At 39.5% G+C, this 16,013-nt stretch overlaps 1 protein-coding gene across 1 annotated transcript; it reads left to right on the top strand.

Annotated features, from left to right (window-relative positions):
- Positions 1–247: 247 nt before the first annotated feature.
- On the top strand, positions 248–14,493 carry LOC137914640 (cilia- and flagella-associated protein 337-like; the record flags this gene model as incomplete). Its single annotated transcript, XM_068758155.1, has 27 exons — positions 248–315; positions 699–951; positions 2,098–2,151; positions 2,239–2,322; positions 2,429–2,494; positions 3,505–3,735; positions 4,358–4,443; positions 4,540–4,632; positions 4,712–4,757; positions 4,850–4,896; positions 5,859–5,976; positions 6,479–6,548; positions 6,715–6,955; positions 7,045–7,150; positions 7,645–7,796; positions 7,959–8,061; positions 8,215–8,321; positions 8,412–8,491; positions 9,279–9,333; positions 9,420–9,465; positions 10,098–10,157; positions 12,246–12,399; positions 12,494–12,589; positions 12,676–12,734; positions 12,846–12,978; positions 13,348–13,415; positions 14,371–14,493. Coding segments are annotated over exons 1-27 (2,799 nt in total), but the record flags the coding sequence as incomplete, so codon positions are not given.
- Positions 14,494–16,013: the final 1,520 nt, after the last annotated feature.

The raw sequence follows: 16,013 nt of genomic DNA, 5'->3' as shown, positions 1-16,013 counted from the left end.
ATGCTTCTCCCTCATCAAGCAGAGTTTTCTTAAGTTTTGTGTTCACACTTGTCACCCTTGGTTACCTATAGTTGCCATGGGGTCAAGCCGCTCTGCTCAGGTGTAATGTTAGAGTGGGTTTCAGGTAGGTTAATGTGAGATCTGCCTGCATGGGAGCATCTGTTTGCAGGATAGACTGAGGAAATGGTCTGCGCTAAAGTCAGCTTATGACATCACATCAATCTTTAAAATAGACTTTCTGACAAGGATGCCTTTGGAGAAAAAGGTTCGCTCTTCTTCAACTTCAGGAAGATTAGAAACAAAGCATGGGACCAGGTAATCATTTACACTGTTGTTGTTGTTGTTGTTGTTGTTGTTGTTGTTGGATGCCATCCCTCTTAATCATTAACCATTTTTATGTTAACTTGATTACACAGTAAAGTTTTTACACAGTCGTTTACAGTTGCCATGGTGCTTGAGCTGTAATTCGTGGCAGCACTAGAGGGAGTTACTGTAATCAAGGACAGGTGGTCACCTGGATGATGATTAATATTAAACAAGAGTAAAACGTATATGTGGTTTCAAACACTATATTGCCTTCCAAGGCTTAATACATGCACAATAGTGTTCCTTTCAATGCAAAAGTATTTACTCATAATAATGATGTATACTAAGTGCAGGGCATGCGTTCAAGTAAAATAAAATCTCAAATCCTCCAGCATCCTCTCTGAACTGGGGTGTACAGAGGACTGGACGAGAAGCAGTTCAGGGCCAGGTAGTCGAGATCGGAAAGCATCAGCATCAAGACAAGTGGGCGTTGGTGAGGACAGAAAAGAACAGCCTGAATGGTGGGTCCGGGAGCTTCTGAGACAGAACAGGCGAAGCCATTCCATCACACTTGGAGATGAAGCGCAAATCATGAGACAAGTGCAACATAGTCATGATTCAACTCAGAGACACTGCAGCCTGCAGGTACAGTTAAAAAAAAAGTTGTATGAAAGTTATCCAGGGTAGAAAAAGCATTCATGTCTGGTTAACTAATGTTCCTGTCTCTAGCCTCAAGGTGTCACAAGAGAGCTACGCTGCTGCACGTACTAACATTGTTTTTCCAAAGTAGTCAAACTAACCTACAGTTAAAGTCCTGTGTTATATCACCAACCAGCAGGAGAGCAAACGAGCAATATTGGCAAAAAAAAAAAGACATTTAAAAATAATCTGACGATCAATTTACTTGCAGCCTGACAGCGCCGGAGGCAGATCAGTCTGTCCCAGAGCCTGGGTCAGCCAGGCCAAAAGCAAACAAGCATAAATACCAACTGTATAGTTCAGGTTTCAGGTTTCAGATTGACAGAAATGATGGAACTATGGCTGGTACAAATGCACAGGCCGAGGTTTGTGGGTTGCAGATGTCAGTCTCACTTCTTGTGCTTTAATGCAGTGAGGAATGTGCCATAGCAGATTAGGCAGACCAGGCTCACAAGTTCAAAGTTATGCATCTCTTATAATGGGATTTGTAAAGTAGTCAAGGTTATGTGAGCACTTTAGTATTTCCATCACTCTGACTGATTAAACAATTATCTCTGCATTTCAGGAGGCACCATGGGAAAATCTACGCTCATGTTACAACCTTGAGGAATTAGGCTGTTTATCTCTGTTATTTATTAATGATAGATCAAAGAGTGTCATGGACCGAGGACCCGTTGCTAGGGAACTGCAGAAAATTGAAGAGAGGCCATTAACACAGGGAGCATGGCCTGTCATCTGGCCTCATGCAAGTGTCTCATCTCTTTTGCTGGCCATTAAAGACACTCATTATTACTCAGAGGTGAAGCCCTAATCGTGCTGCTAATGAAATAGGGCTCAGTGTGAGGCGAGCACTGTTCATTTCTCCTGTCTAAACTTGGTTTGTCTTTTTTAGCACTCCGACTTTATGAACTCTCTGGTGAGTGGATTTGAGTTGTCTGAAAAACACACAGAAAGAAAGTTTTACAATTATATATTTTCTGCAAGTTGACCTGTTTTTATTGTACTTAATGCTCTCTAATAATAACTTACACACACACCATGCATACACAGTAACAGGATTAGTAATTGATATGTCACCACCACCGCTTTCAGATCAATGATATGATATCGCTCACTGACCTCCGGACACTGAAACTAGCATTTGAGGTACTGTATAGTCTCTCCTTTTTAAAACCACACTGAATGTCTGATGAGTCATTTCCAGTAGATTTGACTGTCTGTTTCTCTATAAAGGAATTTGAAATGAGAGGTGTGACATCCATCAATGTGAAGAATTTTGAACGTATATTGAAGAAGTGTTTGAGTTTGCCTACAATGGTAAGATTGTGTCACATTTCTCACTCTCATCTCTGTGTTTCAGTGCTTTGCAACTACCTCTCTTTTTCAAACTGCCAATGTGCTTCATTCTTTTTCAATTTCACAGAGCAATGCACAAATTCAAGGGTTATTCAAGAAGATTGATTATTTAGACCAAGGAAGGATTTCATGGGTGAGCATCAAGTCATATTTGCTTCCTACAGAGGATACAGCCTTTTGTTCTGAGTCACGTGCTGTAAACAGGAATTTACAGATAAAAAAAAGAAAGGCCACAATAATGTACAATAAAAGTTATCCTAACTACTATAATAATGTACCATAGAAGGATTTATAAAGCAGCTCTAAGTGCACAATACAATTTGAGCTAAATCATGTTGTCAAGGACCCAGGTGACCATGAAACACATGGTGCTGTTATTATTAGGTTATTAATGGTAGGTTATAACCTCCATTCATGATGGATTGGAAAGCTGAAAACTTTGTCCCAAACATTTTCTGATTGAAAATGAGTGCATTATTAATATTTATGTTATTTTCAAGTCAATAATTCCATTATTTTCATGGTTGAAGAGGCACATCTCATAGCTTTCTAAGTATAGGTCAAGCTGTTTGTCCCATTTCCATGGTGCTGTATTGCAAGATTTGATACAAGAACTATGTGATTCTATTTTTAAAAATGCTTTCGCCCCAGCTCAAGACGTCATTTGACAAATTAGAATAAAATGATGATGCTTTTTTATCTCAAAGGCCACAGTTCAAGTTCACTGTGATATCATAATATTCTTAATGATCTGCAAAACTATTTTCTGGTTATGATTCAACCCTGTAAGAAGGGGAAATTACAAACATATTTCACTTTTGGTCAGACAATAGATTGACGGTGCCCTCCTTAAAACTCTAGTGATTACATAGAGCTTCATATCCATCAATATACTGCAGTTATAATTTCCAGTCCACCAAAAATGTGCTCACTACCCTTAAATCCCTTCAAGGTTTTTACATACAGCGCATCAGTGTAATTATTGTGTGTCTGAACAGATATGGGAATAAACTGCACAACTGTGAGGTGTTGATTCGTGTTTGTGTGTTGACTATTTCCTCTTTTTTTTTTACCAAACCTTTATCCTGACTCAAGATAAATGGCAGAAAAAATTCATTTTTAACACTGAGTAATCTGACGCAGGGTGACTTGTGCACATACACGCTGCAGGAGTACAAAGAGAGCCAAGCCACGGCGAGACGCAGTAAGCAGGTGGCTTTCACTCTACCAGCCACTGTGAAGACGTTGCCTAATGGCATTCCCACCAAAAACATCCATTCCAGCCACGATGGCACCGTCGTCACGGTGCAAGAAGATGGGACTGCTTGCCTCTGGAGCCCTGAACTTAAGCTACTGAAAACCAAACCCATGTTTGTATGTATTAACTTTCGTATTCTACTTCAAGGAAAATCTTATTCATTATGTATCATTGTCCATAAATTCTATAAAAAGACCAAAACCAACAATGTGATAGTCTTAATATATTGGTTCTGACTCGCAAATATGAGAATTAAAATAAGGTTAAATCATTTTCCAAATGAGCATAGCCAAATTGAGCTGAATGGTGAAGCGTATCGATAGTTCCATCAGGAGGCCTCTCTTTACACTCATTCACCGACAGTCCTTGCTGCTTGTCTTGCTCCCTCCCTGTTGTTTCCACTTTCAATTAACCAACCAGAAAAAAACTGAGATCAATGGAAAAGTAAAATTGTTTTGGCTGCACAGTCCAACCTTGATGAATCAATTGTCATTTTTGCTTCTTTTCTGGGGATAATCAAAATACAGCAAGCCCCCTGGCTTAACCTTTACTCTAATCATATATCCAATGTATGATCAAAACAAAATATCATGAACCCTTGATATTATATTATATCAGGTCTGTTGTATTGGATTAAATCACCTTATGTAGCTGTAATTTGTGTAGTTCCACCAAATACATTATTCCATTTTGGCATTATGTTGTTTTATATTGGTGGAAGGTTTATTTTCTCTGTAGATGGAAGGACCTTCGGCCAGGAAGTCGAAATGGGCAAGTGATTTCACTCTAATGGCGGAGTATAACAAGATGATAATTGCAACAGGGTAAAATCTAAATCTAAATTAATTAACGATATATAGATATATTCATAGAATACTTTGATTTCTGGATTTGTTGATTGTGTGTCTCATATTGAGCAGAGACAGAGAGATCCAATTTTATGAGCTTTCGACTCTGGAACCTTACTGCCAGATCAGCACGCTGAACACAGTCCCTTTGACTTTAGGCTACCGGCAAGTCATACAAACTCATTTTATCATTGTGTTTCAATGTATCAAGATCTGAGAGACAACTTTGTGTCTTTCCTTACAGCTACACTGGCCGAGATAAATGTTGTATTTTGTATGGAGATACTGAGGTAGGATCTTTTGTTCAAATGGAATCCATGATTTCTCACACACCACTTAATTAATACTGAGATTATGTTAATATATGTATGTTTTATTTCAGGGATGTGTGGCTATCATTTTAATATCCTCTGTTGGAGATACCCTCAGGTATTCGTGACTTTCTATATGTTCCATCTGTGATGGAGATGGGACATATATAATGACAAAAAATAAGTTTTATGTTTCTTCTTCAATCAAGTCTCCTTTCAATGAAGCGTGTTTTATATTTCTTAAAGTAATTGCAAATGTATGCTCCATGGTATCATATGTGTTTTGGATAAGATCTTCTCTTGGGTCTGAAACTAAATTTACATAAAACTAAGGTAATATGTGACCTAAAATGCGAGCTTGAAATAATATTTTTTTTTAATGAAGCAAAAATCTAATTATCTGTCATCCAAATTACTAGCAGCAAAAACTTATTTGAACTCTAAATTTGATAGCTAGTTTTATCACCTTTAAACAGCAAACAAAAGTGTCCAAATGCTGGAGGTCAGTCTGTGATATCGCTGAGCTGGAATTCTGGCACATCACTGTGTACCAAATGTAATGAGAACAATGTCTTCCAAACAGTTCAGCATTCATCTCCAGATGCATTGTGGCAAAATTCAAACATGCCTTAATCATCTTGAAGGTTTTCCTCGACACTGTCCCCAGCTATGTCTTTTGAATACTGACCGTCATTGAGAAGAGAGAGGCTGCATGTCCTTGGTTGTTTTCTCTGGCTGTTTTCTGAAAAGATATGCTACCTTCCAACGCTTTCGGGATGAAAACCATAGATTTAAGTTTTATTTAACATTAATCACAGTTATATTGTTCTGATACCAATAGAGCTGAGTGCATGTGCATGGATTATGTAAAAAAAAAATAAAAAAAAAATAAAAAATAAATAAAAAAAAAAAAAAAGGATTATGTAAAATGAAATATCTTGTTTGAAAGATCCATGAACCTGTTGCCATATAAAAATATAATAGTAAACTACACTTTCCCTTTTCGATAGGTTCCTCAACTGATCAATTAAACTATGTGGTTTGTGCATATGTAAGGCTAGGCAACTTCTCTTTTTATAGATTATGGAATAAATTACCAAGGACTGAGAATATTCCCAACATAGAGATGGAAAATGCAGTGCTCTCTCCGAATGTGACATTTGTCCGATGGAAGGTTCATAAGGATTGGGTGACACAGGTGAGACTTTACATATTATCCCACAATATAGAATAGAATAGAATAGAATATATAAATTGTCTCCGTAGGATGGCTGGGCTCAGCCTCAGAGATAAGATCAGGAGCTCAGACATCTGGGAGAGGCTCAAGGTAGAGATACTCCTCCGCTCAATGCGGAGGAGTAGCGGCTCTATTGAGCGGATCAGCTGGGTGTTTCGGGAATTTGGTCAGGATGCCCACTGGATACCTTCCTCAGGAGGAGATCCAGGGCCAAACCAAGGGCTAGCTGGAAATATTATATTTCTCAGCTGGCCTGGGAGTGCCTTGGGATGCCCCCAGACGAGTTGGTGGAAGAAGCTGGAGAGAGGAGTGTCTGGGCTTCCCTGCTTCAAACTGTTGTCCCCTCAAATTGAATCTGGATAAGCGGTTGAACATGAGACCAAGAGAACAGAACAGATGCACTTGCATTGCAAATAGATTAAACCAGTAAGATTATGCAACTAACTCTCCTCTGTATATTTAGGTAAAATACTTTCCAGGTCTTCAGACTGTTGTCTCCTCATCAAATGAAGACTCTTCTTCTGTTGTTATAGGTAATTTCTGTTTGCAGACAAATCATCAAAAAGGTTATCTGTTTACAAAAACATGATGGAATTTTGCATTCCAATACACATTCAGCTATAATGTTAAATACTAAGCTGATGAGTGAATAATAATCAGAAATAAAAATAAAGATGATAACCTCTCTTCCATCTGAAGGTTGTGTGCTGCCCTTAACTGATGCTGAGCAGCAGTTGACCGAGATTAGAGAGGCCTGCTATGAGGGTAAGACCAAGAAGGTCCAACTGAACTGGACGTCTCAGCTTCGGGCTTCGTGTGACCAGACAACTTTCACCATCCACAAAGGTGTCACAACCTTTGACCTTTGTGAGAAGCACAGCTTGCTGGTCACTGGAGGCATGGACCGACTCATACGCTTATGGAACCCATGTTTTTCAGGGTGAGGCCCTAGAATTCAGTGAGCATTGGTTGAGAGGATTAGAACTATCTCCAAATACCACATCGTCTTGATTCTGCTTTTCTTGTCAGGCAGACCACCGGTGTGTTGAAAGGCCACTGTGCTCCTGTCACCCACCTCTGCATCTCGGCAGAGGACAGTCAAATATTCTCTGTCTCCACAGACGGAGCTGTGAAAGTGATTTATGACTCTTACTTGAACTTTAAGTCATATCATTGCTACTACTAATTGTAGGCTGTACATGATTTAAATTAATCCCTCTGAGTCCTTAATTTTATATCCCACTTGGAGTATATATTTGCAGCGACCCTGGATCTGCCTGTAGTTTCTATGTTTGTCATTCGCTCTGCTGAATTCTTGCCATACATTTTTGGGATCAGTGGTTCTCGGGAAAGATGATTGATTGTTGACTCATATTTCCATGACGTTTGGTAGTTCGCCAAATCAAAGTGTCAGGAACAAGAATCATCAACCATCTGTCTTTGTCCAGAATCGTTTACGGCATCAAGGGCGATTTTACAAACAGCAATAAAAAAAAAACCTTATTAGGATGCCTGCAGAGGAAATCTGAAAATACATTTACTTGTGTTGTAGTATTCTAGAATGGTATTGCTCTTCCTCAAATATACTATATGAATTTTCCTATGGGATTTCAACTGTTTCCATTTCAGATATGGGATATACAAGCTCAGTGCTGCCTGCATGCAGTGGCGCCTAAAGCAAGTGGGATTCGTGGTGACATATCTGCATGCTTGTATTCGTCGGCTATGAAATCCCTCTACATTGCATCAGACTGCATGTCTGTTATCTACCTGAAGATAAGGTTTGTTTTTTATTTCTCATATAATCCAATGTGCTCCAAATATATTGAGAAAATATTCTTGACAAATGACAAAATTCCCACCTTTCCATTTCCATTCAGACAAATTTACTTCCAAATTCCTCTATTATCTGGTATTCATTTTTGATCTCTTTCCTCTGTCAGGCCGAGGCTTCGTAGACGTATGACTGTTTCACATAATGATCCCGTAACGTGCTGCGGCTTCAGTGAGGAGTTTCGACAAGTAGTCAGCTGCACCGAGGGATCTGTGAGTAATTTAGCACTTAACAACACGGTGGGCACAGATGAGGGATTTTACACTTCAACTGAGAAATGAATCCAGTGTGGATTCAAACTTGAAGATGATACTTGGCCGACGTGCATTAACTCAGATGTGAAATTAAAATTTTGTTGATTTCAGGTGATTAAAGTCTGGGATTTTGACACTGGCAGACAGATTTTTGAGTTTGTTAGCATACATGACCTGTCTATCATCACCTGTATGACCTTTGACCTGAAAGGGAGGAGGTACAGTACCTGAAGCACCTTGTGAATCATTTCACTTTAGATAAAATATATTTTGCCAAGAACTATATTATTGTGTTCTGGGGTTTGTAGACTCATCACAGGTGGAAGAGATGGTTGTCTAAAGATCTGGAACTTCAACAATGGTCAGTGCTTAAAGACACTGAAGAAGGGTATGTGAGAGAAATCTCAATTCCACCATCAACACAAAAAGCTTGAAATCATACATTTATAAAACCAACCGCATGAATAAACGCTGTTACTGTACATCTCTGCAAATCATGCGAAAAGATGAAACTTTATATTTTGTATGTTAAAATTAGCCAATTTGTGACAACATTGTAAAGATATGGCTGCATTTAGACACAAAAGGAATAGAGGAGAAGATCCTGCTTTTCTATAATTTTATTAATTACAAAAGATGCAGCGTGTAAAAAAAAATATTTAAGAAGCTTAGCAGAAAAGATTAAAGCTACCCAACATATTTATTATTCAGCAGACTTGTGAACACCACAGCTAATAAATTGAACAACACATCTTAGGACTCTGCTGCTGCAGCCAACAAGGTGTGTCATCACAAATGCGTTGTTCAATTATTTCATTTATCTGCAACAGCAGAGCCCTAAGATGCGTTGTTCAATTTATTAGCTGTGGTGCCCCAAAAATGGTGACAAAAATGTCTCAACAGATGCTATAAGTTCCTCGACCAGGTCAGTGGTTGGTTGAAGTTGTCTCAAACAGCAGCCTGTTTCTTTGCAGCCGTTACTGAGCTTTCCACCTTTCGGTATGAAAGTCAGCCCATAGTAATCTAATTTGAAAATATAACAGGCATTGTAGAAAGAATGAGATATACGAAGTGCATCTGTGGTTTTCAGAAATGTGCAATGCCAGCATTTTATTCTGGCGGCCGGGGCTGATATTTCCAGTAATTGTGAAAAATGACTTTGAATGTTGCTGTAGATGGTGAATGTCACGAGGTGTGCGACTGCATCTGTCTGAAAGTTCACAGGAACTGGTGAGTAATGATGCAATATTTGACAAGTGTCCTTGGCTCAGTATGAATTTCAGTCGATGTTTATTTTGGGTAATTTATGTTTCAAGCTACGTGATGTCTGTCGGCCGGGACCGGAAGATTGACATTTACTCAGTGAGTAGAAACAAAATGACTGAAGGTCTTGGTATTATTTGTCAGTTTGCTTTTAGAAATCCCTCCAATTATTTTGTCTCCAATTCCTCCATCGGCTTACACTCCACTGCATTTCAATAAATGGTTAAATAGAATTCAGATAACACCTCTGTTGCATTTGTGTCACTTCCAAACGACCTATTCTCACCTATAAATAAGGTTCTCATTGACATCCAAGTTAAAAATAAAAGTAACAAGCATGGAAACCCTTCCCAATGGAAGCTTCCGTTCCGCATAAAGTCATAAAATAAATAAAAAGATAAGTGACAGAGCAGGGACACCTTATGGGCCAAACAGATTTCAACTGGGGGCCTGTGCTCCTCTGGCCCCATCCCCGGATCCACTAATAGATAGATAGAAATAACTTTTTTTAATCCCTTGAGAAGGCTCCCTCAGGGAAATTAAGATTCCAGCAGCATCATTGAGCGCAGCCATGTAAGCAGCCATTCATTTAGAAGGAAATGTGCAATTATTTTGATGCAAGGTGAAAGAAATGTGTCCTTGTCCACTTGATAAGAATTATGTCTTTATGATCCAAACATAATAAAATAAATATATTGACATTCGCTGACTGTGCTTCTGTGCTTTGCCAGGACTTACCGGAGGACCTTCATCACATTCAGAGGCCGCAGCCTTCATGGCAGGACGATCTGGTGATTAATGAATATAAAACTGTCTTGACAGTAACTTTTTAGAAAAGGAGTTCACACAGATCAAGTCAATTACTTCAAAGGGTTCTGGCCATTGCTCTTAACATTTATGTCCACATAATATATAAACATTGGATAAATACAACAATTTTCTTTCATTTATAGAAACACACACCTTTATGTGTTAAAAATGACATAGTATCTGGTTAAATCAGCAAGGAAAAAAACCTATTTGTTTCTTCATTGTACCTTTATAATCAAATATGAAATATAACTGCATTTTGCATTCGTGAAAGTAGTGAAATACGAGTGCAAAACCTCAGATATTTAATGTAATATTTCATTATATTTGTTTGACAGACATGATTATAAGAATCAGATTAAGACATCATGTTTAATTGATGTGCATACTACAAAGAAAGTACTTAGTAGTATGTGGAAAAGCTCCTTGCACTCTGACACATTGTGTATTATATAGTAGTCGTATACAGTATGCTTTGTCAGTTCTGCCCATTTGCTGCCTCAAACCTCTGATTGTCTGCGTGGCTGTAAAGATAAAGCTTCCTTGCTGATACTGCATTCATACTAGAGCGTTACACAGAGGAAGCTAGTCTTTAAACATGAGAAGAAGGTACAGAGACATGCAACAAAGGCTTCCTGATACCTGTCCCGCTCGCTCCCAGAACATTTGTAGCTCAATTGTGGAGTTGCCTCATCCTCACGTAACCCTGCTTATTACTGGATAATAATAGTAAATTGTATTTATCGATCGTGTGTAGTAAAGTCTTCCTTCAAATTAGAAAGACAATTTATGTCCTCCCCATCATAAAGATTTTCCTTACAGCCCTTACACACATATTGCAATGCAATGAAGACTCACCAAACATCAAGCAGAAATAATGACTGAGCACCGTGGACATTCCTGCAGATGAGCGTGCTCATCATCGAAAGACAAACAACGACACATTCATACCTACTGGGAAGTTTGAGCCACCTATAACACTTCTCTTTTGGACTGTGGGAGGAAGCCAGAGCACCCGGAGGGAACACATGCAGACAGGGGGTGGAACTGAAAACTGGATTGTCACTAATCCTGTATGATTCACAGTAGGATGTGTGTCCTCTTCCATCTCGTCATCCTCGTTTGTGGATTTTCCAAATTCTTTTTCATTCATGGCCTTCAGGAAGAAGATCAATGGGTGATTGCATTGCTTAACCACTCAGCCAGTGAATCCTCCAGATGGTCAGTCGCATCTGATAAGAAAATAAAAAACATGACCGATTTCAGCTGCGAATACAAATGACAGGAACTTCAACAATCACTGTCAAAAGTGCCATCTGCTTTTTCTGATTTATGTGGCTTTTTGTTGGCAGGATCACTCTGAGCAAAAACAATTGCTGTTGAGTTCGGTGAGAAACAAGCACAGAAAGCACAAGATGAATGAACAAAGCGTAGTGGCAGTGGTAATCTGCTCGGCGTTTTCACATCAAGAGATGCTTTGATGAAAAATGTGTGACAGAATGCAGTACGCAAAATAACATCTTCAGTGAAAGCTTTTTGACAACAGTGGCTTGAAATACTTGAAATAGCCATAATTCTGGTAAACAATTTCGACCAGAAAGACTCTTTCTGGCTTTCAGAATGGTGAATTATTCTTTGTTTCCCCCATGTTTGCTTACCTGTAGTCTATGAGGTGTGCAAATAGAATCATTAAAATTAAGCAATGGCCCTTTATTGATAAGGGTTCAATGAGGAAACGAATTCAACTCTCGTGAATGAAATGTGAAAATGAAATTTGTTATTTTTCACAGTGAGTTTCTTTCACAAATAAGAAACAGAGATGGCTGATAGGCAGATTATTTTACCCTTTAAAAAACAGAGCAGTTTGCAATCTTTGTGTTCAGCTAACCTGCTGCTAGCAAAAGCCACCTTGAAACAGATAGCATGGCAGAATAAAGGCACAATAGATGGACTGTAACACCCTGAATAGTGCTAATGACTTAATACCTATCAGACAAACACTCACAGCCTTTTCATCTGCTCACATAAACAAAAAAAACCTTCTCTTTCCAAATCTGATCTTTCCTCAGAAAAATGGTCATAAGGAGGACATCCTTTGTTTGGCGCAGTGCCCCCCATTTCTAGCCACCAGCAGCTATGATGGAGAGATTATAGTGTGGAACATAGTTTCTGGACATATACAGTGCCGCTTTGTCAGCCCTCCTCTAGCTGAACATGTTACAGGTGAGTTTGGAACTTAAATGTGAATGATGATTGTGTTCAATAAAAGTTATTGCATCTATCACAGTAAAAAAAAAAGTGTTTTTGTGGCACACAGACGATGACGTGAGTGTTCCAAGCATCACTTTTCTGCAGAACTGCAAATCACAGCAGTCTTCCTCAGATGCAGCTCTTGTCTCATCGGGAGCAATGGGTCAGTATTATGAGCACTCTAATTACACGAAATAATCGCACATTATAACTTCCCCAAAATGTCTTTATGTATGTTCTCCTGCACAGGTTGTATAAATATCTGGAGTGTGCTCGGCGAAGGAAAATATATGGGCAGCATCAAAGCTGTAAGATGTTTGAATCGACAACCTTTCTTGGTTCTAGTTGAGTCACAGCCAAATAGTGAGCCCGCATGTCAGCGACTAAAACGTTCAACCACTTTTATCCCCAATTTACAGTCAAGATTCAAACAAAAGATAACAAAACTGGCTAAAACAGAAAAGACATCATTGCTGTACGCTGCTGACCAAATCGGTTACGTCTACATTTACAACATGGAGAATTTCGCCCCTCAGAGAAAATCCCCTGGAGGTTAGCACCTTTTCTCTCTCTCTCTATTATTAAAAAGCATGTGGAATTCATTTTGAGGGTTTTCTTGTTTCTTTTTTCACATTGACTCAGCTGAAAACTTCTGGCGTGCCCACACCAGCAGAATAACTGGGTATGTAAACATGCACCGCACACATGTATTGTGTTCTAAATATAATATCAATAGGCAGAGGCTGTGGATTGCGTCCTTTCATTTGACAAGTGGCATGCGGTACGCTGAATATCACTATAGGTGCGAAATAGCCCAGGAGGCAGCTGCCACCAGATGTAGCATCAGGAGGATGATTTAGTGTGCATGCTGCCGGAAATGTCTACTCCTATTTCATCTCATGTCTCTCCCTTCTGGTCCAGCCTGCAGATTGTTGACATTGATCAAGTTGTGCTTACCTCATCCGCTGACTGCACTGTTCGCCTCTGGAGTGCCTCCGGAGAATTCATAGGTAGGTGTCATCATTTGTCATCTGTCAATCTCCTCCATTGATGTGTAAATTGCATTAATATTGCACGTGGTGCAATGACTGAGGTGGTGCAATCATCTTCACTGCTTCCTCTCATTCCATGCATTATATGTGTGTGTGTGTGTGTGTGTGTGGTGGGGGGGGTCTTGTCAAGTGTAATGCAGTAAGCAAACTACATGACAGCCTAATTATATTTTGCATAGAGAGCAGTAAACAACAATAATCCCACGCTGCAACTCTACCATGCTCGAGTTGGACAGCGAGTCATTTACTTTGTGTTAATGGAACAAATTCAGTTTGGAATATGAACCAAGTCAAAAGATTATTACAAGAGCCTAAAGTAGATTTTGAGTCTGGACAAGTATACAGGACCTGCGTATGGTCCGTCCATGACTAGAGGGCTGAAACAGAGAAGTATACGTGATTCCCAAAGTACATGATATGAGTGGAAAGAAACTTCAAAGATGTATTTTGGGGACTCAGGGCCATATAGAAAATCATGAATGTGAGTGTGATTTCAGACCTTTAAATGAACACAAACAGTAAATACAGGAAGGAAACTGCTAACCAGGTAATTCAATATCCACTATGTCTTGGATGGCCTCTTTGATAATCCGGAATAGTCCCTTCGTGGCCTCTGGCTTGACTGTGTGTAGTCGGTTTTTGAGAGTGTGCGTGTGACTTCAAATGTAAATATACTGAGGTTCACCACACCCCCTCCGAGAAGTGGACAGTCTGTCTTGACCGGGGAGGGGGGGGGACAATGCAACCAGAGATTTCCAACAGAGAGCTGCTATACAGTAAATACTGAAACAAACACTATAGAGAGTTGTTAAAAGGGAAAACTTGCTTTTCATCCATAGGGACCTTTGGGCAGTCTGAGAGATGGATTGTCCACAACTCCTTTTCTTGGAAGCATCCCGCTGTGCCTTACGACATCCTGATCGATCCTTTGAGTCTACCGCAACATGAAATCCAGAATGTTAAAATACCTCCATACGATGCCAACAACTCTGAGGCTCACAGAGAGCAATCGAAGGTGAGATGCACTCTCTGGCTCTGCCCTGTTGCCCAGAAATGAGACATGCCTGTTTTTGTTCTGGATTAGATAGACAGGCACGGAGAAAGAGTCAGATTCTTTTTACATTTTGTTAGTACAGAACATATCCAATGCAAGTCTGACTCCTGATCTCAAAAATTGTCAGCGATGCTGTATATTTAGAGGCAATGTGCTTTTTTTCCCTTTCAGGACCTGCCATGAAAACATCAGGCATTGTAACAAGCTATCAAGCCGCTGGAAAGATTTCGGTACTGTGCAGCCACTAAACAGCAGCACAAGAGCCGGCCTCTCCCTTGGTGGTAATGATCCTTTCATAAGCAGCACTGAAGACCTGGAATCAAAGTGAATACATTTGACCTCCATCGATCACAGCTAGGAGACTGGGTCATTGCAACAACCAAGAAAAATGCTTTTAAATCTTACTGGGTATTTAGACTAGATACAGTCATACCCAGCTGGGTCTTTCAGCAGCCTACCCATTAGGCCAAACATTGAATGTAAAAACTGAAAATGTGATAATAAGTGATTTTATTAATCCAAATAAATCTGCTGGTGCTCCCAGGGAGGTTTTGCAGGATCCGCAGTCTCAAAAAAGAAGCTGAGTAAGCCTCTTTAAAGCGTCCTGATCTACAATATTGCTCTTAATTGCACTTTCAAACAGACAAGTCAAAGGGATTTGGGAAGTCATGTTTTTAAGCTTCAATTATCATGCAGGGCTATCCTTATCTGTGCCTTAGTATGAAAGTAAAAATGTAATGGGCAAATTATTCACCAACAACATTCACTAACATGCAAACTCCTCACAGAAAGGCCCAGGGTTGGATTTGAACCTGCACCCTTCTTGCCGCCGTGCTGCCCATAATGGATAATCGGCTAACTGTATTTCCTACTCCTTAAAAAAAAAGCACAGGCCATAATATAATGATATTTCACACATATACAGGTATGCATGTTGTAATTGTTTCTTCAATTTGCACATTTTCTTTATCATGGGGCTGCCGAGCACATTTTCTCAGACTCAGACAGGAAGAGTATATTTCATTTAGAATGATTTTCTATGAGTTAAAATGAAGTACTTTTACTCCAGCAGAGTAAAAACTCGCACCCACCATGAGTATATCCATTTTATGCTGGTCTAAATTAAACCAGTGGTTTGATAACATGAGGTGGACTCGAGTTTCACTCCATATGAAGGAGCTCAAATAATTTGACTTTTAAAGGAAAAATGTATAAACAGGAAGCTCCTAATGCCATAATGCTGATTGCTACTTGTGTAATGGGGGGGGGGGGGGGGGGGGGGGGGGGGTAGGGTTAGGGTTAGGGTTAGGGGGGGATTTTGGGGTGCCACACAAACTTTGAGAACCTTTAGTATCTTTAATCAGTGCGAGCTTTACTAACTGCAACACTCTTGTTTAATGTGTCACTGATTCTTCAGCGATAATACACATTATTCTGATCTGGGTCATTCTGTTAATGTATAATTTTAAATGAACTTTTAC

The sequence above is a fragment of the Brachionichthys hirsutus genome, unplaced genomic scaffold, assembly GCF_040956055.1.
Source record: "Brachionichthys hirsutus isolate HB-005 unplaced genomic scaffold, CSIRO-AGI_Bhir_v1 contig_1488, whole genome shotgun sequence".
Taxonomy (NCBI): Eukaryota; Metazoa; Chordata; class Actinopteri; order Lophiiformes; family Brachionichthyidae; genus Brachionichthys; species Brachionichthys hirsutus.
The sequence above is the reverse complement of the archived record's forward strand: the minus strand, read 5'-3'. Positions and strand labels throughout refer to the sequence as shown.